This window comes from Saccopteryx leptura, chromosome 2, assembly GCF_036850995.1.
Source record: "Saccopteryx leptura isolate mSacLep1 chromosome 2, mSacLep1_pri_phased_curated, whole genome shotgun sequence".
NCBI lineage: Eukaryota > Metazoa > Chordata > Mammalia > Chiroptera > Emballonuridae > Saccopteryx > Saccopteryx leptura.
The window spans coordinates 260,958,539-260,984,562 of record NC_089504.1 but is presented as its reverse complement, the minus strand read 5'-3'; the positions used below and the strand labels follow the sequence as shown (position 1 = coordinate 260,984,562).

The following is a 26,024-nucleotide window of genomic DNA, read 5'->3' as shown; positions in this document are numbered from 1 at the left end:
CCAATGTAATCGCAAGGGTTCTTAAGAGGGGAAGAGGGAGGCAGAAGAGGAGGCCAGAGTGATGTGATATGAATAGGACCCACCAGCCATTGCTGGCTTTGCAGATGGAGGGAGGGGGCGGGAAGCAGGGACCGTGGGCGCCCTCTAGAGGGTGGGAAAGGAAGGGAAACAGATTCTCCCCTAACGCCTCCAAAAAGAAACATGCCCTTTAGACATTGTGATTCTAGGCCAGTGAGACTCACATTAAAGTTTGGACCTACAGACTGCAAGATAATGGACGTGGATTGTTTTAAACCTCTAAGCTTGTGGTAATTTTTATGGCAGCTATGGAAAACAAACATACCAGGGAAGGAGAAGGACAGAGAAAGAATGAGCACTGTTATGTGACCCTCTGTACGGCCCCCTCCCACTTTGTAGAGGGTGGCTACACCGGCTTTCTGAAGCTGGGTCAGGAGTCTGTGGGAGAAGCTGAGTTGAGGTCACTTGCTGATGTTTTTTTCCATTCTAGCCTCCCTCTTACATCCTAGCAACCACGCTATTCGGGAGGGATGTACCATACCTTGAATTCTTAACTCCGTGCTAAGAAGCCCTTCACCAAAGGCACATTGACATTCTATCCGGTCCTCCCTGGTCAGAATCCTGCATGTGTCTGCTCAAGTTGGTCTAACAGCAAACCATGGAGGTTATAAGCCTTACTGCTCAGCTGGGTCCAGCCAGAGGTTGACTTTTCCTGTACTTTCTAAGGGTTGTGTCATGCTTGTGTGTTTGACTGTGTGTTTGATGGTGACAGAGACCAGCTGATTTAGGTGACTTTTGTCTGCGCTCTATTCCTGGTCTTTGTTCTGCTGTGGGAGCAGCTGTGGAGGCTTCACATTCCTGTAAATTTCGCAGCCCCCCCTCAATCCTAGCCACTGACCCTCATTCCCTCATACACATCGTGTTAAGATGTGTCGGTTTATGGGTCTGCAAGGAGCACAGGTCTCCAGACTAAGTCAAGTTTTAATCACCACCCAAGATGTTCCCCCAAGTTTCTTTGGTCCCAGATCTTTCCATAAGCCAGTCCCAGCTGTGTATAAATATGAAAAATCCAGAGTGGGCCGTTGGACCAGGTTCCAGACTCAGTGCAGCCTTCCTCCTCTCCCCATGCTCTGAACTGCTGCCTCGCTTTCCCTAGCCTTCTCTAGTTTTTCAACCCAGTTTGGCCTGCATCACAGCTGCCATTCTGTCCCTGTCACCTGGAGTGCCCACTCATTCAAATTCCCCCTTTTTTTTTTGGGGGGGGGGGCTCGATGAATACACCTTCCTTGAGGAAGGACATTGGGCATATTGCCCTCTGTCTGTCCTCTCAGAGTCGTGTGACATTGTTTGACTCTGGGCCTGGCTTTTGCCTGATGTCTCCACAGGGCCGCAGACCAGGCACTTAGATAGTACCCAAGTCCAGAGGTCTTGCATAGATTTCCCTTTTTAGATGAAGCGCATCTAATTCTGCTTAATGAAAGCCATCAGCAACCTGAAGGATAGCAGCGATTCGGAATTGTGAGCCCTAATCTTTATTTAACGCGCAGAGAACTTGTGGTGCACCCAGTCACATCAGGGGAGCCCTAGCCCCGAGGTCTTTCTTTAATCCTTCCATGAGATCTGTGGCTCGGTCCTTTGACTAGAGTGGAAAGTGACCGAAGGAGCTGTCCATCATACAAGGTGCCTCAAGGTGTCTGCTGTCTTGGTGGAGCGTAGCCATCTCCGGGCGGTGCATGGATCCCTTCTGGTGGCCTTCTCTGGTCGTGTGGTTGCCTGTGAGTTCCTCCGTGTGCCTGTGGCCATGACACATCTTTTCACTGGGTCCTATGAACACTGCCATGGAGTCAGCAGCGCGTGTGTTCCCTGCCATCTGTCACAGCAGATGCAGGGACTGTAACACTCCTAGCTTAGGAGAGCATCCAACACCCTTGTGGGGTCTTTAAAATTCACAGCTAACAGTCAGAGCTTGTGCTTGCTCAAAAACCCTCTTAAAGTCAAGATTTCGCAGTGGGTTGCTATAGCAACTTTCCTCATCGGGTCTGATCTCCCTCCAGTGTAGATGGCCACACTGGTTCTGAGGAGGAATACACGAGAGGAAAGTTTGGTGGGTTCCGGAAATGAGGCTCATTTGAGAGGCAAATTTTGGATATCCTCAAACTCGAGCCTGATGTGTTTGAAAATTTTTGTGTTGCTCTGATTCGGAGCTGCATGTGACACGACCTGGAGAAACGCTTTATCTGCTGTCAGCAGTGTGTCCCCACGTAGTCGTGAAGGAAGGAAACCTCGTAAGGAGATAATGACTATGAAGGCAATCTGAGAAAGGGAAATGTGCCCACAAATGGCAGGTATCGGCATCATTAGGACAATCAGGCTCTGCTTGAACTCTGAGTTGTTACTGCGCTTAAATTTACATGTTTTGTGGTAGCTAGATATCAGATGTGGAGGAAGGACGCCCTTTTTTGTCGATCCTTAATTCTAGGCAGGGCATCCAACCAAGGCCATCCTAAGAGTCAGAGCGGAGTAATGGGGTTGACAACCTCTTGAGGTTACTTCCGGTTTTTAATATCATCTCATGTCCAGCGTCCACAAGGACAGTTGGGAAATGATCTTCAATGGGGAACCTGGCAGGGTCCTTAGATCTCTGCATCCTGGGCTGTGGTGGTGGCGGTATCTCTAAGTGTAGGGGAAACTAATTAGTTATTTTTCATTGCGCAGTATTTATAAAAGACCTGCTCATATGGGAGATAAACTAACCTTGTTCTTGCCCTTGTGTCATGTCTAGTCTAGAACCCAGGCCTTCTTTGGAATGAACAGAAGCAGCCTTCACTGGAAGACCTTGTCATCCATCCACTGTTGAATTTTTTTTGTGTGTGTATTTTTCTGAAGCTGGAAACGGGGAGAGACAGTCAGACAGACTCCCACATGCGCCCCACCGGGATCCACCCGGCACGCCCACCAGGGGCGATGCTCTGCCCACCAGGGGGCGATGCTCTGCCCCTCTGGGGCGTCGCTCTGCTGCGACCAGAGCCGCTCTAGCGCCTGGGGCAGAGGCCAAGGAGCCATCCCCAGCGCCCGGGCCATCTTTGCTCCAATGGAGCCTTGGCTGCGGGAGGGGAAGAGAGAGACAGAGAGGAAGGAGAGGGGGAGGGGTGGAGAAGCAGATGGGCCCTTCTCCTGTGTGCCCTGGCCGGGAATTGAACCTGGGACTTCTGCACGCCAGGCCGACGCTCTACCACTGAGCCAACCGGCCAGGGCCCACTGTTGAATTTTGAGCTGGGTTTTCTTGTTTGTAACTCGGAGCTGCCCAGCCACTCCTAGATCCAGTTCAGTCCCACTGACACCAGTAAACCCATGTCTTTGTGGATCTAGCCCACATGGAAGCCTGGGTTTGCCATATAGGAGACAAAGTTACTGACCTGATGCTCTCTGTAGATCACCCCCAAACTGGGAAGTTACTCATTTTCACTCCACCCCTTAGCCTCTTGAGCAGGTGTGGGGGAAGACTAGGTGTGTCATCTTGTAACGAGGCCCTGACGGACAGTGGCTAATAGATTAACTGTGAAATGAATGGTTGAGCTCAGATCCTATAAACACCCTGCTCAGAGGCCACTCAACCCCTTTCCTCGGCAACGCTTCCTTTGTATTGCTTTTTGTCTTAGAAAAAAGAATACAGCATTCAATGCTATTGTTCTATTAATATCCTGTTCAGCGTGTCTTGCTAGGGAGATAAACTTGTATGCCCCTTGTCTCCTTAGGACAGGGCACCTTTGTTAGTTACACATTTCAAGATATCACACCCTGCAAATGAAACTACCAGCCTGTAAAAACAGTTAACACGAGGGCTCCGTAGAGCTGGTCTCAGGAGGTCAGGGATACCTAGCGTTCGATGAGGAATTATTAATATGAGGGAACCGCAGCAGTTTCCTCCACGTCAGGATTAAGTAGAGTGATTATTCCTCATCTTGTGGAGCTCATGGGTTTGCTTGTAAGTCAGATGAATGTTACGCAGACCTTCTGTGGGAAGATGCACACACTCTCTTACACACACACACACACACACACACACACACACACACACATTCACAGGTTTACATACAACGTCAGAGGGGTCGTAGACCTCTTGGTATACTAATGGAGTACCTAATGATAATGAAGCCTCGTAATCTCCTAAACAAATATAGACTTGTGGGTGACCTTTCTGTTTACCAGCCAACATGATTAGCTTTTTTTTTTTTCACTTAAAAATTTAAAACCCAGAGTTTTTATAAAACCGTCATTAGTATCAGTGGCCTCCTGTAATAGCAGTTGTTCTGCTTACCATTTTAACCATTTAAACCATTTTAACCATGCCAGGCTAGCAGCACAGCATGATGGGAGGCAAAGGTCTGTAGTCAGACAGACAGACAGAAGGATGAACTCTGCCATTGACAAGCCATCTCCAGGTCCCTTAATGTCCTGAGCCTCAGTTTCGCCCATTGACATGGCAGAGCCAATAATAACACCTGCCTTTTAAGATTCTTAGAAATACTTGATGAAATAACTCACTTAGGCGGTCTTTAAACATTCATTGATCGCTCCATATGTGCCTGGCTGTATACTGGGCAGTGAGGAAATGGAGATGGAAACGTCCCTCTGCTCCAAAATCGCTTGGCCTTTATGTTGACAGAGCCATGTCAAAGGCACTTGGTAAAGGTGAGCTTTCTCCGGTAGTGAGCGTTGTCACGTCGTGGCACGTGGAGGGTGAGCTGCTGTGTCCATTCATGGGGGCTGGAGACGGGAATGTGTTACAGTTAGAGTCCCAGTTTGATTGCTTCGTATTCGTTCTCCCCAGCGCAGACATGTTAATCAACCCCTTTATGTTTCTTTCCCTCCCTCCCTGCCGGCCTCGAAGGGGAATGCCTCTGCTACGAAGGCTACATGAAGGATCCAGTGCACAAGCACCTTTGCATTCGGAATGAATGGGGGACAAACCAGGGGTAAGTGAGGGGACGGCGGTTAGCCAGCTCCCAGGGAGGGTCAGCACTCCGTCACACAGGCCTGACGCGGAGACACCGCGTGTCGGGGAATGGAGCCAAAGGGCGGTTATCTTCGGAGCCGTGCATGGGCAAAAATGTCGGGGTGCGTTTCCCTGTTCAGATCATCCTGTGACGTCCCCACCACTGCTGAGCTCAGAGATGATGCCTCTGACTTGCAGCCCTCCCGCTGGGATCTGAAAACCAAGCTGTCCCTCTGTTCCTGGCCACATCACTGCCAGCCACGAGGACCCCACGGGCAGAACTGGCTGCTGAGTTTGTTGGAGGCACGTGGAGCCCCACAGGCCCCCGTGGGGCTCTCTCTGGGCTGACGGGCGTCCTCGGTGCCGAGTAAGAGTGTTTTTCGCCCGATCCTCAATTCCCGAGTCTCTGAGACCTTGCTTTCTCCCAAGCACAGGTGACTGGGATAAAAAGGTTTACCTTGTTGATTGCATCTTTTTATGAATTTTTATTGTAAAAATATGCACAATATCAATCATAACCATATAAGTGCACAATTCAGTGGCATTATGTACATTCACACTGTAGTGCAACCTCTGTCCACCTTCTATGGCTTTTGACAAGCAGCTTCCTGCTTTGTGTTGGGTGCCAAGAGCGTGTTCTCTGCTGGCTGGGGTGTGGAGGAGAACAGAAGGAACAGGGGATCAATGAACACTAACTAATAATAGCGATCAATGGAACAGGGAAAGCTAGAAAGAAATCAAGGCAAAGGCTGTCTCGGAGTGATTGCTTGGAGCCAGATTGGAAATGTGTTTGCAGCCTGACAAGGTTATGGGGGAAAGGCCCGGTCATTTCACACCCCACCTTGGAGGACTCAGCCCCCTCTGTGTGATTCTGATGAGGCCAAGCCTGGAATAGTGGATGTAGTTCTGGACTCTCTGAGCAATAAATATGGAGACAAATGGGTGAGAGTTTGGAGAAGAGCAATAAAAATGATTGAGGAGCCCAAGGGAGTGATTTATGGTGAAGGGCTAGAACTCAGCTCGGAGAACTTGGCCAGCTGATGACTAAGTCAAGGCATGATAGATGCCCGGAGACAGTAGCAGAGGGCAAATGTTCTGGAACGGGTTGAGGTTGAGGGATAAGGACGAGAGAATGGAGGTAGAGAAAGGAAATCTGAGTCACAGGTCAGAACACTTGCGGAAGTCAGAATGCCATGAAATTTCTCATTCATTAAATATGAAGGATAGCTCCGTTTTCATTGAATCTGAGATTTTATCAGAGAGGCAGTCCATGAAATGTAAAGGAAGATGTTCGTAGGAGGGTGAATACCTATGAGGTGGCCTGTTGTGAGGAGATTGGCAGGAAGGGCAGAGGATTTAGCTAACAGGTGTCAATTGGGGTTTTAATAAAGAGAGTCTCTGGCCCCTGAAATGTTTGTAGTGTTTCTGGAAAGCCAGGGGTTTTGCTCAGGTGATGGCTGGGAATCCCAGTTGGCGATGATTCCTACTGAGTAGAAGATTGTAAAGGGTGATGGATAACCAGCTCTCTATCTCTTAGCCTGCCAACTTGCTGCTGAAGAAAACAATGGCAAGGGGTCATTTTTCTTTTTTTGTCCTGAATGGGCCACGCCGGCTCTGCGCAGTGATTGGATTTGGTGGCTAATGGCTCAAGCTTCCGCACTCCCTTGCCTTGTAGACAGATCATGTGAGGATGGGTCTGACTTCACTTAGTAATTGCACAGGCTTCGTCATTCCCTCTGGCTGCCTGTAGAGACAGTCTTAGGATGTAGACAAGAGCCTCCAGGGACATGGTGGAGGCCCCCACATTGGTGTCGTTTAAAGTAAGGCCGGAGAACGCACCGAGACTGACTGACAGGAACATTAGCCCCAGGAAACAGACAAGGAGACCGAATCTGTCCCTTCTATCTCTAATTTCCATTATTCTCTGATCATCACTGTCTACAAGGCCTCACTGTGGACACTAATAAAATAATGGAGCAACTGTTAGGATGGGGAAAGGAGTGACTATCTTAAGAATAATGGAACTGGGAGCAATAAGCAGCATGATTTTATATGTGTATAGAAAAAAAAAACAGTGCCAGACAAATGACGGCATTTTCCTCCTAAAAATGACAAGATGAATGAAAAGTGGGAGATGTCATACGTCTTTATTTAAAGCAGGGCTCCGATGCCACGCTTCCTAAAATGATTCTTACAAAATTAATCTGAATTGATTTGAACATGAAGACTGTCGCTTGAATTGATAATGGTCTGACAGATTGCCAACGAGCGATACGTATTGGGATATTATGGAAAAATCAATGGTAGTCCTCATTTTCCTGAATGTTTTATTTAATGTGCCAGAAGGTGGAAGGGAAGAGGCCTGTGTGAGCATTTATGTCTCTCCCCTCGTCTTCTCGTATTGTGCACGTTAAAATGGCCGAACGTTCTTCTGCAGCAGAACAGGCAAATCGTGGGCCAGGAAGGGTTAAATAAAGCGAGTTCCCTTGTGGGAAGTCTAGGTGACTATACCAGGAGAAGAGTAGCCGTGAGCATTCATGACTTTCAGACGAGGAAGAAAATTGATCAAGGACATTAATGCAAAAAAATTACACATGGACGATTCTGGGAGGCAGAGGAGTGACAATGCTATCCAGCCCCGGCCTCGGGCTCTGGTTTACCTGGACATGTGTGTGGGGCTGTGTGTGCATGTATGTGCACGTATGTGCCTGTGTGCGTGGGCATGTGCACACACATTGGTTTGTTTGTAGAAATCCTTGCACCGGTACATGCCGTTTATTCTCTCGCTCATTGTGGCTGTGGATGAGCTAGGTTACTAATGGTCAGAAGAAAGATGTGGTATGTGCTCTGAAAGAACTGATATCTAGATAGGTGAATGGGCACATAGCAAAAAAAAAGTTACAGTGAATTCTAAGAACTATTACAGGTGTGAACAGAGGTCTATGGGGTTACAGTCTAAGAGGTGACTTAACGTGACGTCAGAGAATCTGGACTAGGGCTTCATGGAGAATGTAGAATTTCTCCTCTTCTATTTAAGAGGTAACAAAGGGAATGCTAAGCAGAGGGCCTGGGCTATGCCAGGGCATGGAGACAGGCAGAAGCAGCATGGTGTTTCCAGGAACAGCAAATAAATAGCCCAGTGTAACTGGGGTGTAGAAGGGGCTGACAAGGCCGGCGAAGGACTCCATCCCGACAGGCTCTTCCTCTTGCACAAAAAATCCCCGCGTATATGGCTCTAGAATTGTTAGCAGGAGGGAGAATTTCCAAGCAGTCTGTATATTTGGTGGGATAGTCCCTTACTACACATTATATTTCTGAACCCTTCAAAATAATCTAAAATAATTCTAAAAAAAGAAAACAAAACAGAACACCCCCCACAACAAACACACATAAAACCTCTTGAGACTTCCTAAAATTTTATTGATCAGGATTCTGGAAGTAAAGCCTAGTCTAGAAATGACCCCATAGATAAAAGTTTTCAAGACCAAACAGCAAAGAACGACAGAGAACCAGGGACCTTACGTACAAGGCTTGCGAATCAAGGGGGTTGCAACCACTCTTTGCCGATTCTGGTTCTGCCAGGAAGGGCCACCGTTGAGACGTTCATGTGTGGGTCTGGGTGGGAAAGCCAGGCACTGTGGCTCACCCAGGTGACAGGATCCAGGCTGCAGTTTGTCAAGTCATTGAACTCTTTACACAAGAAGTTTCTATTTCCTAGAAGGAAAAATAGCTTCAGAAAAATTTAACAAAGTCATGGATGACAGATTCCTAAATGAGTTATTTGAAGGAGTTATTAAAAGAACATGGGATGTTTGAGGTTGCATCCTTGGTCTCTGAGGTTGGCAACAAAATTATTCCCTGCCACAGCAACCCGGGGACGCTAGCCTGACAGAGAACCCAGGATGGAAGGGGCCAACCCCCCTGGGCTTTGCCATGTCTTCCGTCTAACCCATGTGAATTCACTGATTAACCTCTCCCCGGGGCTGCCTAGGCAGCCAGGGGCTGTTAGGTCCATTTGATAGTTGTTTGCTAGGGCAACAAGGGCACATTGAAAATTTTTCACAGCTGAGGAATGAAAACAATAAATGAGGGTTGAGGAGGCAAGGGAGATTGATTTACATGAAAATATTAGAGGAGGAAAAACAAATTTATTTAGCTACTTTGGAGGAATATTAAGAAAGGCTATAATAGTGGTTTTTTGTTAAATTAAAAGTGTACCCAAGGGCCTGTAGATACATTTTCCAGACCACCAGTATTAGATTACATTCATGCATGTGAAGATCCCCGGTAAATAAGAGTCTGATTTCCTATTCTGGCGTCTCAGACGCAGAGGACAACTCCACGGAGATTCCCCACTAGAGACCTATCACATGTCACTTGGTTTCTGTGCTGAAGCATGGGGATAGTGATAATTCACAAGACGTGGAGGGGCCTGCCGTGGACATGAGCAAGGACTTCTCCCGGGTGTTAGAAGCTGTGGTCGGGAATGGCCTGCCCGTTGGGGCACCCTGGGTCCTTATGCCGCCTGCTCGGGAGGCGAGACACCTAGCATGATGTCTCCAGATTAGTGCACATGCATGAAAACCCATGTGTTGCACACACGTGTGCACATGCATACGCTCGTACACAACCCAAGCTGCCTTAATACACCTTCTCCAATGTCCCAGGGGCTTATGGTTCTGTCCTGTTTCTGCAGCTCCTCCCTGCCGCTCGCCCTCCCAGGAGCGGGTGCGTAGGAACTGCAGCTCTGTGTAAGGAGCAGATGTCCCGTGCCATAGAATTCAGTTTCTCTTCTACCCAGGAATTGGGGATGGTGTCTGTCATGACTGGCCTCAGCCTCTCTGTCTGGCTCAAAGTACATGCCTGACAGGAGGCAAATCTACTTGGGCCTGCCTGAATGATGGCATCCTGGCATCTCCCTAGAGACTGCTCACAGAACAGTGACCAGCGCCCGTGGGCAGGACACCTTTGCCTCTGGGCCCTGGGCATTGAGCAGAGATCCATTTCCGCTGATTACTCAAAATGATCCAAAACCCATCCTCACTTCTCCAAAACCCTACAAATGAACAGGGACTTCAATCACACTGCCAAGCCGTTGTAGGATGGTGACGCGCATGTTGAGCTGCAGCTGATGCCAAGCCTTGTCCGGGGTGGTGTTTGGCCTTCTGTGACCTGCCCCAAGTCTTTTCAGAAGTGAATCAGATGGAGTCAGACAGTTCTGTGTGACATATGACATTTCCTGACTGTCCCTTACCCATTTCTAGCTCATCGTCTGGCTTTTATTTCCCTGCTCACATGAATATGTCATCGACGCTGTCCACCTTCCTGCAGCCCCTCAGACGAGATTCGCTGGCTGGCCTGCGGCTGCCTGTTTATATCTGGATGCCCCCCCCCCCAGCCCTGCAGCCAGACCTCACTGTGGCCAGCTCTGGGCATGGCCAGGCCCTGTACAAATGGGATTGTCTTCCCATTAGCTCTTTTTAGTCTCCTTTTCTCTTGTTTCTCTGTGTGTGTGTGTGTGTGTGTGTGTGCGCGCGCGCGCGCACGGGCGTGTTTGTCACTTTTTCTGATTATTCCTAACTTAGTCACTGACTCCTAACAAGGGTTTCCAGTGCGTTTATATGACTCTTTTTTTTCATTCTTCTCCCCCCCTTCTTTTTACATCCATCTCTTTCTCTTTCTCCAAGAGTTAATGGAAGTGAGACTTTATTTTATCCCATCAATTTCAACATCAAACCAAATGAAGAAAGCTCTGAGAATTCAACCTGAAGTTCCCAGTTCCAACTCTCTCCAAAAGCCCCCCCATGTAACCTGATTCCAGCTAAAGTACTGCCCCCTCCCTGGGTGAGCCGGCAGGAATGTGATGGGATGTGGATCTTCACCTCCCTGGACCTCAGCGGTGCCTAAGAGCATCAGGTCACCCAGTTGGCTTGGGAAACTCCACACCTCATTCTTAGCTTTTGCTCTAGTGCAAACATGTTTAACTTGACCCATTTTCACAAAAAAGTGTGCGGTCAGTCAGCTGGGCACAGAGCCACGCTTTGTACATGACAGACACCTGGCTGGGAAGGACATGAGGGCTGGAACCCAGCTCGCGCTCACCACGGCGGGAAAACTCTGAGAACAGCTGCATCTGTCCAGATGTGCGCCTTTTTCTAATTTGCACAAAGACACGTAATGAGCCAGTGCTGACCCTGGCTGTGTCATTTTTGGCAATGCCCTTTGCTCCCTGTTCACCTTCCTGGTTAACTCAGGTTGACACGGGCAAAATGTGCCCTAGTAAATGTGACTCCCTGATGCCCCCATTCATGAGCGGATACTTAAGAACTCACATTTGGGGAGCTCACTTAAAATATTGGTCTCCACTCTACCACCCTAGATTTTAATTTCATGGGTTTGGGAGAGGACCGAGAATCTGTGCAATTGACAAGGTCCTCCCAGTGGTTCTGAAGCACAGCCAGACGTCAGAACCCGTCCTAAGAAAGGTGCGGAGTCTCCAGGCCCCTCGGGAGGGCATCTCTTACCAGAGGACCATCCTGGTAAGAGGTTGGTCGACTAATGGCTGAGTACATCCTAAAGGATCCCTGCATATTGCTGATTGGGAAATGGAGGGCCAGAGAGGTGAAGACACTTGTTCAAGATCACATAGCTGACGGCCAGGGTTTATAGTGACGGGTGGGTTGTGGAGAGAACTCTGTTGGGTAGATTCAGATGTCAAAGAGAGCACATTGTGAAGAGCACATGATACTCCGGACATCAGTGATCCACTGTAGATGAGAGGTCCCCGCCCCTGGGACTGAGGAGGCACATCCTTCCCCCCCCCCCCATGACAAACAGAATCTGCAGCCCCCTGGCTGTCCTCCCCACCCCCAGAGGAGGGTACAGCCACCACAGTGTTCTCTGATGAGGCCACGGCACCAGGAGACTTCATTTCAAACAGTGCCAGAGGCAGGAACACTCAGAGTTCCTGCGGCATGACCACCGGGGTGAAAAAAAAATCAACCTCAATTTACCCTCCCATCTGCTCAAGAACGGAAGATAAATTGTTTCAATTTTATAGAAATGAATGTTTTACATCTTGCCCATGCTTTCCAGATAGTGTCCTGAATTTCTATATTCTACCGAATGCCTGGGTCTTTTCCACTAGGAATGCTTTCTGGACCATCAGCTTTCTTGGGTTTCGGTCTAAAAATACTAGGTCTGAGAGTTCTGTCACTTCCCCTGGCTTTGCGAAGCTTGGCTATTTATCTTTTTTTTTTCTTCTTTAAAATAAATAGAACAAAAATCCACTCATTATCCCGTGCTCAGAGGACGCCACCGTTACCCTTTCGACGACTGCCTGCCCATTTTCTTTTTCTGTGTGTCCAAACTCTGCTTCCCACCCCCTCCTCCATCCTGTCTGTATTGCTGTTCACTTTCGTAATTTCATAACGGGCAGGTATTACTGTTATGCTCACGCAACTCGGCAAGGGGGCTGGGGGGAGGGAGATGAAGGAAGTTTTGAAGGTATCTTTGTGGTACATTGTCTTTCTCAAAACTTGTTCCATGGGGAAGATATTCTTAAGGTCTAACTTACCCCCCCCCCCCCCTTATTGTAACCTGATTTTGGAGGAAAGAAGAAAGTAGTTCAGGGTCTGGCATTTTGGTAAAAATCCTCTGATATGAGCATGGCTGTGAGTGCATATAACAAAGGGCTGAGTGGACACGAAGCAGTGACCCTCACAGTCAGCATAATAGAAATGCAGCAGAATGTCAGTGTCACTGAAGACTCTGAGAGGTCCCTTATATAATGCAGATTAATAGCTGCCATTTATTAAGCATGTGATGCCGGGCTCAGTGCTATTTTTCTTCCTATCATCACTAGTCTCGGTAAAAATCCTACCAACTGGTGAAGAGGTGAGCAGTGAGTAGTGTTTGTGCCAGCCGCCATCTCTGTGAACACAACTTCCGCGAGAGCCATCTCCGGGCTTACTCGTCCTAGACAAGCATTTTGAATTCTTGTTCAAACGTTCATACTATAATTATCTTCTCCTAATTTTAACTTTATATAATTTCAGAAATTGGAGAGCAAAAGTCTTATCACTGCACATTTTTTTTTTGTGTGTGTGTGTGTGTTTTTTACTTTATCCTTTTTCTTTTTGTAAAAGCAATGTGTGTAATTGATAAAGAATATAAAGGGGGAAAGACTGCAGTAAAGGGAAGAAAATCTAACACCCCCCCCCCAGAAGTGTCACGCCCTGGGGAGAAGTCATTCGGAACTTTTGTTTGTTTAGGTATAATATTTTTTAACAAGAATGGTATCATGTTATATCTCTTGCTTTACCATATAGATGCACGTTTCTATACATATGTATATCTGTATATATCTAATGGGAAAGGTGCCTCTTAATATTTGAGGCTCAGAAGTAAGTTGACCAGAGTCACATAGTGGAGAACGGACCAAAACCTAGGCTTTTTCCATTCAAGCGTGATGTAGCTCAACAATAGAAATGTCTTCTCCTTCCCTCATAGTCTCCTTCCACCAAGTTTATAAACCTTCCCACAAGGTTTTCCACACTGAGAATAGCATCATTGGTGTGAGGAGATAGAGCCCAGCCCAGGCTTTCCAGTTGAGATTGGCCTTTGGATCCAGGACCCTGGGATGTAGGGGGGGGGGGTGCCCAGGTTTCTGTCGTGCAGGGTTGGGGAAGGAGGCCCCGAACAGCCACTCAGAGCTGCTCGGTGTCACTGTAGCCCAATCAGCCAGGGAGGGGGAGGACCCCCACAGGGCCGCCCAGACCACAGTTCTCAGCATGGATTGCCTCCCATCCTGAAGTATGGCTGGGACCCCCTTGTTTGTAAGCACACGAGAAAGATGACTTTAAGTGAGTGGTCATCGTTATGGGCTGGTGACAAGTGGGAACATCCCACACATCAGGGGAAGCCTCCTTGAAGCTGAGTTAACACCAGTGACCCTGGTCCTCAGCGTGCCTGGCTCTGAGCCACACACTCGGCCTTGCGGGTGCAGCAGCAACAATAGTGACGTTGACATTAGTAACAATAACAGCTGACCCTCAAGCTAAGTCCTTTCCATGGACCAGCCAGTGTAATTCTCATGTCAACACTACGGAGTAGAAGCTGTTGTCCTTATTTCACAGGTAACTCTATTTAATTCTGGCAATATTGAGAGTCTTAGAGGCAAAAAAAGGGGATTTTAGTCCCTGAAGAGAATTTTCTCTTGCCAAACCTCCTCCAGGGCTCTGAGTCTCACAATGACAGCAGGAGAGAAGCTTCAGCTCAGCCATGAGGCTCTGTGGGCAGAGGACCCGGGAGTGGTTGCCTGGGTTAAAGCAGTGACAGGTAGGCAGCGTGTGGCTAAGCATCTCTTTCAGAATGATGACAAGTCCTAGGGAAAGGGGCGAGTCACTGGAGGGACCTAGCTGGAGGTTCTGACCATAGTACTATTCATTGGCTGCTGCGTAGTCCAGGTTAAAAAAAAAAGCACTCAGACACATCCTGGGTGCCCCAGGCTGGTGATCTGTGGGCGCAGGCATCTGTTACTGAGTAGCTCTGGGCTGGGGCTAGCATGAAATAATGGTTCAAGTCACAGAGGCCCATAGTAGAAGAGGGCATGGCCCAGCCTGCCTGTGGACCCTGCGCAGGACCGATTTGCCTATTTCCTGGCACACAAGTGTGAGAATAAAACACCTAGGCGGGTCCTTGCTATCAGCAAAGATTTCAGAGCCCAGTCTCATGGGTCAGGACGGACATTGTCACATATGAAGGATGGGGCTTATCCGTGTTGCTCAAGCTGTTGGCCTCAGGAGGAGGTAGTCTGGGGCGCGGTCAGAGGTTTTTCTGAATGTCATTCACCAGACTTCACCTCATAGCCTTGGTCAGACCATTTCAGCTAGCCAGGAGGCTGCGGACACCTCACTTCCGAGAGGATGAGTGTCCACCTGCTCACATTTCCATCTGCGTGATGGGAAGAACGGAGAGTTGTTGTCAGGCAGACTTGAGCTCAATCTTACACGGTCTCATGTCTTCTACTTAAAAGCACTGTGGTTTTGGCTACTTCAATTTCCTCATCAGTAAAAATAAGAATAGTACCTACTTCATAGGTGAAGAAACCCTAAATAAAACACCTTGTATTCAATAGCGTTACGTAAACTGTGTAAGCACTCAATACCTGATGGCGCTAAGTACCCCATTGATACTTAACCTCAGTTTGATAAGATGGGTTTAGAATAACCCACTTCTAGCATGTCAGTTCCACGAGGGCCTAAATGATATCTCTTCTATATCATTGCATTGTTATACCCTAACACACTGCCTGGCACATAGTAGGTGCTCAACCCGTATTTGTTCAATAAATGAAACATGCCCATCTTCGGGCAGGGCTTCCACACACGTCTGTTTTCTGATGATTGGATCTGTAGACTTTCTGCTGTGAGTGGTGAATCATCTCCCCGGTATTGGTAAGAATATTAGCTGAATCACAGGCAATTCTATACCCTCAGAGCTGGGAGCCCACCTCAAAGTCATAACTTGACACCTGGTGTGAAAATCCCTCCTACAGCCTTTTAACAGATGCTCTCCAACCACTGTTCTTAGTGTCAGGGGTGTGATTGCTCAGAAAGGCAGCTGCTCAGTTGTTGTAATGCAGAATCTTAGCTCTTCTTTAGGCTGAGCCAAAGTGTGTTTTCCTATAGTGTTCACGTCTATGCTCCGCTTTGTCTTTTGGAACAATAAAGAGTGTGTTGATTTTCTTCTGTGCTCAGGACTGGTACTTTATATGGTAGTCTTGTGTGGATTAGAAAAATGTGCCTATCTGCTGCTGAGTGTGGGTGGGTGACTATGAACAAACAGGGTCACCAGGTATGGGGTAGCTCCGCATTCATGTTCCAGGTAATTACAACAATCTCTTCACCAACCTCTCCTGAGTGTGCCCAACTCCATCAACTTTTCTCTAGGCTGCACGTGTTCAGAAAGATGCTATTGTTCTCTTCATCTTCCTAGTTTGTCATTATACCTCTCAGATGATGTTGCCCAGGACTGATCAAATCACTGCATAGCATATATCAGGCCTGTTTCTTACTGTGCATTTTCTATTAATGACTTCTAAGCTCAGCTTGTATTTGGTCCTTTAAGGAAAGAGTCATGGTGATGGCCAACTAAAGATCTTTGTCAGAGGGAGTGCTGTCAAAAAGAAAGTATATTCAAGATTGCATTCAATTATCTTAACCTAAATTCAGGTCTTATATAAAAACCCTATTAAAAATTTTAGCTCATAGCCCACTGAAATCCTTTGACTCTTGACTCTGTTATCCTAAGTATTAGCTATCCCTCCTACTTTATGTTGTCTGCAAATTTAATTAACTCACCTTCAGTGACCTTCTCCAAGTATCTGATGAAATTGTTAAAGGAAATACTACCAAGCCCTGCTCCCATCAGAGACCTTCTTACAGGTTGACCTTGACTCGTTACTTGAAACTTGTTGGTTTCATTGTTTAACTACACAGGGATTCGCCCAATGTGCATATTTCTCTCTAGTCCATGTAGAAGATTTTGTCAATGCTTGGGTCAGAATGGGCACTCAATACATCTTGTAAACCAGTGAATGAAGTCCCGTTGGCACCCTTTGAAATGCCAACCTAGAGGCCCTGGCCTGTTGGCTCAGCGGTAGAGCATCGGCCCAAAGTGTGGAAGTCCCAGGTTTGATTCCTGGCCAGGACACACAGGAGAAGCGCCTATGTGCTTCTCCACCCTTCCCCTTCTTCTTTGTCTCTATTTCTCTCTTCCCCTCCCGCAGCCAAGGCTCCATTGGAGCGAAGTTGGCCCAGGTGTTCAGGGCGGCTCCATGGCCTCCGCCTCAGGCACTAGAATGGCTCCAATTGCAGTGGAGCAACGCCCCAGATGGGCAGAGCATTGCTCCCTGGTGGGCATGCCAAGTTGATCCCGGTTGGGTGCATACAGGAGTCTGTCTGTCTGTCTCCTCACCCCTCCACTTCTCATTTCGGAAAAATACAAAAAAAATGCCAACCTAGGAATGCCATCCAAAATGGTCATGAGGGCCCTGGCTGGTTGGCTCAGCGGTAGAGCGTCGGCCTGGTGTGCGGGGGACCCGGGTTCGATTCCCAGCCAGGGCACATAGGAGAAGTGCCCATTTGCTTCTCCACCCCCACCCCTTCCTTCCTCTCTGTCTCTCTCTTCCCCTCCTGCAGCCAAGGCTCCATTGGAGCAAGGATGGCCCGGGCGCTGGGGATGGCTCCTTGGCCTCTGCCCCAGGCGCTAGAGTGGCTCTGGTCGCAGCAGAGCGACGCCCCGGAGGGGCAGAGCATCGCCCCCTGGTGGGCAGAGCATCGCCCCTGGTGGGCGTGCCGGGTGGATCCCGGTGGGGCGCATGCGGGAGTCTGTCTGACTGTCTCTCCCCGTTTCCAGCTTCGGAAAAATACAAAAACAAACAAACAAACAAAAAAACAACAACAACAACAACAAAAAACAAAAAACAAAAAAACCAAAAAAAAAACCCCCCCAAAAACCAAAATAGTCATGAGCTTAGCTTGGGACACCTCCTTGTCAGTGACTTTATTTTAGCTCTCTGTAGACGTCTTTGCATTCTTGTTTTTTAGTTATTGATCCATCATGGTTCCATACAGCGCTCAAAACTGCTAACAAATTGCCTCCACATTTTCCATGTGGCTCCTAGGTCATCTTTTCCTTTCATTCGTGCAGTTTTTTTTCCTGCTTTTACTTTCATTAGCATTTATTTTATTCTGAAACTACTCCCGGGGCATAAGTTTTTGTTTCTTCAGTTTCTTCTGGGACATCTTTTTCTTCTGTGCAGTCTCCCCTTCTGGTTCCGGAACAATCTACTCTTGTTCAGTGAGGGTCACGTGGCAAGGAGAGCTCATGTATGGGCCCATCTGCCTTGGGGTTGTGTCAGTTCTGTGCCGCATCTTGGGAGCTTTGTTCACCCAGATGCGCTCTGCAAACAGAGAACCTCCACCTAAACCCTTAATGCAGCGCTACTCTCTGCATTTTTAAGCATACGCAGCAAAAATCCAGCACTCTTTTTAGGACACCGACCCTGTGACCAGCCCCATGATTTAGCCTGGGCATACTTCCCAACTCCACCACCATGATGATGGATGGAATGGCACACATTTCTACTGTCAAGTGACCTCCTTCAGATACTTGGTGGCTTTTTGGATGTGCATACCCTTGATGGCGTGAGCAGTTTCCTGAGTGTTCTTAAAGTGGCCACTCTTAGCTTGTTTGATTTTGAACCTCTTGAGTTGTTTGCTTTTGTGGGGTTTTCTGGGTCAAGGGAATAGTGATCCCTTTTCAGAGGTCACCTCTGGCCACTTTTGGGAAGAATAGCTCATGCAATTTTATGCCAGTTAGAGTGTTCCTTATCCAGGAGTTCTAATGATGTGTCTTTCAACAGGTTCCCACTCGAGAAGTGAAAGAAAAGATAACAATAGCTAATATTTACTGAGAGTTGATGGTTCCTGGCACACTTCTAAGACCTCTCTCTGTGTTAATCTTACCCAATTCTTTGAAGCTATCTCCTTTTTAAGATGAGAAAACTGAGAGGCACGGAGAGGTTTGGTGACTTGCCCAAAGTTTGCACCATAGTCAGTGGCGTAATTGGGATTTAAACCTAGGCAATCTGTCTGGAGCACATGCGCTTGACTCTCAGTGCCACCTGACAAGGAAAGCAGCGTACTTTGGGGGCAAGCAGATTGGTGAGTGGAGAAAGCCCCTCCCTCCCACTTCCTCCTCTGGTGTGCCGTGTGCAGTCGGACAGCTGGCTGTGGGCATGATGGGCAGATTGCCCTGCAGCCCAGCCTGTGCTCTCGGTTCTCTAGCTATGGGGGGCTGAGCTGGTGTGATCGTCTCTCCACTGTCAGCTGCTTCAGGGGTTTTTCCTCCTTGGTCCTAGAAGCATTTGTACTTGGAAGATGCCTGTGGAGAGGTGGAGCTCAGTCCAGAGGGATGAACTGCTCCAGGCATCAGTAAAGCACATTTAGAGAGAGCTTTGGAGTGCCCCATGGGAGCACGGGGAGGAGATCAGTGTGTCAGGGGCTCCGTTTATGGGTCAGGAGCTTTTTCAGGTACTTTATATCTGTTACCTTGTTTAACTAACAATAGGTAATATTTCCCGAGTGCTTTCTGTGTGACGGGCGTTATTGGTAAGTGCTTTGTGAATGTTCATGCACATCAGCCCTTCCTCGCGTTGTGCAGATGATGAAGTCGTGACAGGTCCAATCACACGTGGGAGCACACAGTTGGGGTGGGAGGAGATGGAATGAACCCCGCAGTCTGGCTCTATGTCCAGGCACTCAGTGTGAAGTGTAAGGACAAGTATGACCACCTGGCAGCCTCTTGGGAGGAGTCCTTCCAGCATTCAAGGCTCTGCATTGGTTTCCGCCCTGAATGAACTGCCTGCTCTTAACCACCCTTATCTTCGTACTTGGCCCTCTCCCCGTGCTTGCTCAGGACATTTCCTTCCCTCTGGTTCCCTCTCTCCAATGCCTGACCCCTAATTAATTCTGTCCATTATCCAAGGTCAGGCTCAAACATCTGCTGCTCCATCAAGCCTTCCCTGATTACCCAATGGGAAGCCATCTCTTCTCCCTTTGGGCCACCTCAGGCCTGTAACTCTCTCTGTTGTCCAAAGCCACATTGTGCCTTGCGTTATTTCTATCCCTAGACTCACCTTGACCCTTGTAGACTCTTAAGACTTTTGGAGCAAGGGCTTTCATTGTGAGCCTCCTTCTTGAGTACACAATGTCTTACCTATAGAAGGTCCTCAATAAAAACAGAATAGTTGCTACTGGTGAGACTTCAAGCATTATGGACTAACAGGGCAGGTATTTAGTTAACACAGAGAGAGATCTGTGTAGGACCAAAAAAGAGGACACATTTTGATACCACTCACAATACATCACTTCCATTGAGGACTTCCTCTGTTCCGGACACCCTATGTAATCCTCAGAACAGTCTTGTTAGTTCATTGGAAGCTTAAACACACAAGGAACGTAATGGTTGAGACTGTGCAAGCAGACTACCTGAGTCCAAATCCTGCCTCTCTCTCTTACTAGCTCCTCCCACTTCCCCTGGGCAAATCGCTTAAGCTCTCTGCACCATAACTCCCTACCCCAGTGAATTAGGGATAGCAATACCTGCCTCCCAAGATTGTAGTAAGAGGTAACTGAGAATCGCGAAGAGCTAGATTGTCCTAGTTTGTAGAAGGTGCTTGGTGACAGCAGGTGGTAGTGGGTTTAGATGGCTCTTCCTCCAAGAATCAGGGAACCCCACATCAGGCATCGTCATACCTGTCAGGGTTGCTTTTCAAGAGAGAGATCCTGCTTCCATTATTTAAACTCTTCCTATTTTGACCGCTGACCAGCAGTCCTGGCCAGCCTAGGTTATTATTATTTATTTTTTGGCTGGGTTGGGTTTCTACTTTTCTCTTTCTCTCTGTCAGCATCAAAGCAGTTATCCTGAAGACAGTCTTCGCTCTTCAAAAGCTTTGTCTCTCTCTGCCCCAACTTGTGCTTTCTCCCAGGCCGAGGAGGGTGCTGTTGGAAGTGCTAGCTCAAACTCAAGTCTCTGGCTTAATTACACTGCAGTCAGATTTTCCAAGAAAGCTCCTAGCATGGAAGGATGCCCTCTTTGAAGTCATTAGTCTTCACAGCAGGGAGAGCACATCATCAAAGACTCCGTTTCCCAGCAACCCCTGCTGTGCCCTTGTGCACCGAGGATTGAGGAGGGAGAGTGAGAAGAGCCTACAAGGGCATTAAGTCTGCTGTTCTCTCCTCTGGTCCTGAACCGAGATTCCTTTGAACTGAAGCCCAGGGAGAGAGCTGGTGATGCTATCGCAAAACCTCTCCCCATTCTTGCAGTTTCAACCAATTTAGCAATTAAACTTGCCAGGGCCAGTGATAGGGAATGTAGGACACAGTTAAGGTTCCAGTTGGTAATCTGAGGCCCTGTGGAATGGGGGTTGGGGTGGGAACAAAGTGCCTCTGCGGCTCCAGATACTAAGAATGTACTTGATAATGACTATGGGTAATCCACTGGGAAGTTAAAACTGTGTGTGTGTGTGTGTGTGTGTGTGTGTGTGTGTGTGTGTGTGTGGTGAGGCAACAGAGAAAATTTGGACCTGATTTTCACCCTGGTCCTGCCTGTTATCTGCCCTTTACCTGTGGGTAACCCCTTTTTATTTCTGACTTTCATTGTCTTGATCCCTTGGCCATGGAGTGTGACTGACTGTAAATGACAATGTTTAATGAAGCCATTTACTTAGATCTGGATTTTAGATTTCAGCATGAACCTGGACCTCAGATTGCAGCATTGAAGTCCTAGGACTTGGACCAGACTGACTGACTCGGTTTTGGAAGATCACTTGGTAGAACTCAGTCATGGAATGCTTAAGGGAGGTGCTTGAGTCCAGATCCTCGGGGGTGGGGCTGGGGTGGGGGGAGCTTGCCAGGAACCGAAGGATGCCCCTGGTGGGCACCAGCATGGAGCATCCCTTCTCCACTGCCACATTTATCAGACTGGCCCCTCTTCCATGGAGTCTCACGCTTCCCACCGCTCTCTTGGGCCAGCACTCGACCCCTCACTGTACCGCCAGGATCGGCTGCTCACCTGGCTCCCCGCCCCCCAACTTGACCTCATGTTCTTCCTTCTTTTCTCCAGGCACCCAAGAAGATGTGCGCAAAAAGAGCTATTTATATTACATACAGCCAAAAACTCACCAGTGAAACGTATGGCCCTACAGAATAAGTTTGGGGCCATCTAAGGTGGCCTACAGGCCCTCTCTGACTTGGTTCCTGCCAACTGATCATCCCTGATCACTCTCTTCTCAGAATTTTGTGTTCCGGTGACCTCTAACCTGTTGTGCAGGTTCTGTGTGTTCTGTGCTGTATACTATGTGTCTGAGATTTGCTTAAGCAGCTGTGCCTGGAATGGTTTTGCCTACCCACCTCCTTTGCCCACTCCCAACTTTTCTAGCTATTCCCTACCGACTTACTGTTTAAGTCTGCATCCAGGTAGTTCCCTCTGAGATAAACATCTGATGCTACCTGGTCTTCCGTGACCTTGTGGCCCCATGCATGTCTCTGCATTGTTTTCACCCCGTAAGTGTGCTGATCTATTAACTCTGTACTCATCTGTTCACTTACCTGCCTCTGCTCTTACTCTCCTAGCATGTTGCAATTTCCTCAAGCTCAGGGCTGTGTCTTGTTCATTTTTGTAACTATATGGCATTTCCCTGTCACATTCAGCATTAAGCACTGAATAAATGTTTGTTGAATGAATAAGTGATGGTTGCATACGGGGTCATATGTGCAAGTTCTATGGAAACCTATGCATGACTTTCTCGGTGCATTCTCTGGTGTTTAGGTCTCTCTAATACACAAAAGAGAAGTCAGCTTACTTATATTTAATATTTGGCATGATGTTCTTTTCTGTATTAACTCATCTATCTCCCAAGTGCCACTAAAGTAGGGTCCATCCATCATTCATTCATTTGAAAAGCATTTACCGATGACCTTTCATGTCTCAGGGTTTGCTAAGTGCTTGAGAAGGAGCTGAGTAACCAAAATTGTATAGGGCTTACCATGTGCTCAGCACTGTTCAGAGTGCTTAATATTAACTCATTTAATCTGCACACCAACTATATGAAGTATGTACTCTTACTGTCCACCCTTATTTTACAGTAGAAGAAATTGAAAAACAGAGATTGTTCTAGCCAGTCATCTAGAAACAAAGCTTATGTGCTATTTTTTTGAGGAATGCACAATTCCAGAGTAGCAAGAATAAGGGGAGGAGATAACTGAGACGGGGGGGTGAGAAGCAGAGGCAGGTGATGCATCAGGAAGCTGGCCACAGAGTTCAAGAAGCAGGTGTTCGGACATACAGAATGCAGTATAGAGCATTTGGAAATTGTACCTCTAAACAAGTGAGAGGAACTTACCGTATTTCCCATGTATGAGACACATCCTATTTTGAAACATTTGTGGTCTAAAAACTGGGTGCATCTTATACAGTAGTTGTAGATTTTTTTTTACTTGCATTTCTCACTTTTTTGCACTTGTCTTTTTTTCAAATTTCGGGCCCCAAAATTAAGGTGTGTCTTATATATGGGAGCATCTTATACATGGGGAAATCCGGTATCTGCTGATTCTTTCCAGTCTCTAGTTCTAGTTCTGATGGGAGTGTTAACATCCATGAACATCCTCATGGGAGAATGAAGGGAGGCTATGCTTCCTTCACACACACACACATGCATGCTACCATCCAGGTAAAGCTCCATCCAATAGGAGACATGCTGAAGTGAGGAAGTGAGAATTTCCATCAGAATCATGATGAAAATTCACATTTGGCAGAGATCAATGTATAATGTGCAGGAAATGCAGAACACAGAGTTGATTTTAGGAAAAGTTAGAGATTGGCTATAAATAGTCTGCTGAAGAATGAATGAATGAATGAATGAAATGTTCAAATGAATGAAAGGATGAGGCAGAAGTCCCGAAGAGTGACTGAGACAGGAACAGGAGAGGGAACCAGAGTAGTCTAAAATGGCTCCACTGACAACCAGAGTATTAATGCAAGTGGGACAGTGGCTGTGGCCCCAGCAAGAGGACAACCTGATAGAGTCCCCCCTGACCCAGGCTGGAACACTGTCAGGTGGATGCAGCCAGATGAGCAGGTGGTTCTCAAAGTTTTCCCAGGAGAGCTCTTAGGGGGCTTTTGGCAAGGATCAGGGAGGGAAAGTAGTGCTTAAGGATAAATATTATCCTTCTATTTACTTCTAACTCCTCTTCCCAAAATAACTCCCAGAACACTCTTGACTTTCTGTTTTGCTCCTCATCTCTGCTGTAATGGATTTAAAGAGCCTTCCCTGGGGCTCCATAGCACCGACATTGCCACCTGAGAGTCAACTCAGGGTCACTGTGGGCATTCTCCTCTGTTCCCCCGCTGGACAGCGCAGCAGTAGGAAGCTCCCTGAAGACACAGACTGCCATTAATTTTGGCTCTTGGGGTCTTTTTCTGTTTGTCTGTGACACCTAGCCCTCTTAGTCGTGTAGTCTAGGTGTTTCATAGAGATGAATCCGTAATGGAACCAACGAACAAATGATACCAGGTGGCTGATAGTTCCACTCTCATCACTTTCAGAGCAGAGAGAGTAGCAGAAACTTGTCTTGCCCTTCTTTGTCTGTATTCTTACAGCTACCCCCCAAAGCAATGCCTGAGAATAGAGGCTGCAGCGGAGACCCTCTTAGAAGAGATAACAAATCTTATTGGAAAGAGAGGAAGGGAGACAGGAGTTTCTTTTGTCATTTAATTCTAGACAGTTGAGAGGATGCTTTCTGATCCTCATCTAGCCCGCCTTTTCGTGCATGCAGTCGCTGCCGCCAGGGCCCAACGAGGGGTCCTTAATGAGTTTGGCGGCTGAAGCCGCGCTCTGGAAGGTCATCTCGGTAACTCTTTCACAGTGTTCAAGACACGTGCTTTTTTCTTAAAGGCAGGTTTAACCCAGGAGGTCACTTTTTCAATTTTCTTCCATCTCCTCCAGACCAGTATTTAACACTAGGGAAAAGCAATGAATCTGGATGGGATCAATTTCAATTCACTTCCTTTTGGTCCAATTTAGATGCTAGGGGAATGTTCTGATTGATAGCAGGAATAGCTGCCATTCGGGGGGGCCTCCTCTGTGCTTTCCGAGAGCTGTACTCACACGTTGCTTCCGTGGTTCCCCAGCTGTACACTGAGGGTCGTGGGGTCACAGAACTTTTACTGGGGCTCTGAGGGATAGATAGTTCTAGTTGTCAAGGGAAACAGGTATATCTGTCAGATACCATACAAACTACTTTTAACTTTATAGGTTTCATTTCTTTTCCAAATGCTTGCTAAGTTGTTAGGATACAACTATTTATTAAGTCATTTAGACCTTACTACTAAATAAATGAATCAGGTTGATGTTTCTTCAGACCTAGGGGAGCTGTGAAAATTAAGTGACTCTGAGAAAGTTTGGGAGCTTTTATTATTATTATTATTATTATTATTATTATTATTATTATTTTAGTGAGAGGAGGGGAGGCAGAGAAACAGACTCCCACATGCGCCCCCACTGGGATCCACCCTGCAAGTCCATTAGGGGGTGATGCTCTGCCCATCTGGGGCGTTGCTCCATTGCTCAGCAACCAACCCATTTCTTTAGCACATGAGGCAGAGATCATGGAGCCATCCTCAGTGTCTAAGGCCAACTCATTCAAACAAATTGAGCCATGGCTGTGGGGGGTGGGAGAGAGAGAAGGGGGAGGGGTGGAGAAGCAGATGGGCGCTTTTCCTTGTGCCCTGATCGGGAATCAAACCTAGGACATCTCCATGCTATGCTGATGCTCTACCACTGAGCCAACCAGCCAGGGCAGGAGTCTGTTTTTAATGCATATAATGTCTCCAGTAAGGTTGGCATTATTTTCTCAAGTCTACCTCTGAGGACACTAACGAACAGAGGAGTGAAGAAAATGACCACATGGTCATATGGCTTGTAAATGGTGGATCCAGCATTTGAATCCAAGACTGCCAGATTCTGAAGTCCTGATGCCTCCAGAGTCACCCTAGTGCGGAGGCAGTGAAGGCTAGAGCTTCGACACTCAGAGCCACAGCAGCCTTTGGCAGTAATCCAGTCTCACTCAGAGTCTGGCCCCATCACACAACTGGCGAGCAGTGGAATTTAGCGTAGGGATCAGTCTTCTGACTTTAGACTGCACTATTTTCACTCTGCCCTACACTCCGGTCTCTTCCCAGCTTTGGACAGCCATCCGTTATTGCGCTTAACTTTCACTATCGAAATGTCGAAGGTGCGTTATTACCTGAAGCGCAGAGGAGTGAGGGGCTTTGGGGAAAAGCACCAAGACTAATTATGGCGGCAAAGGGTTTGGTTGACAAGGAAAGATGAAAAAACCAATCATGCCATGTGCAATTTGGGCTAAGCAAGCATAAATGGGAG

General features: G+C 47.6%; 1 protein-coding gene across 5 annotated transcripts in view; it reads left to right on the top strand.

Annotated features, from left to right (window-relative positions):
- ASTN1 (astrotactin 1) overlaps positions 1 to 26,024 on the top strand; it is a 295,307-nt gene that overhangs the window by 145,669 nt on the left and 123,614 nt on the right. For all 5 annotated transcript variants that reach the window (XM_066361604.1, XM_066361603.1, XM_066361600.1 and 2 more), the window contains exon 8: positions 4,910 to 4,994. In XM_066361604.1, the coding sequence (XP_066217701.1) occupies positions 4,910 to 4,994 (85 nt within the window). The remainder of the gene's footprint in view (positions 1 to 4,909; positions 4,995 to 26,024) is intronic.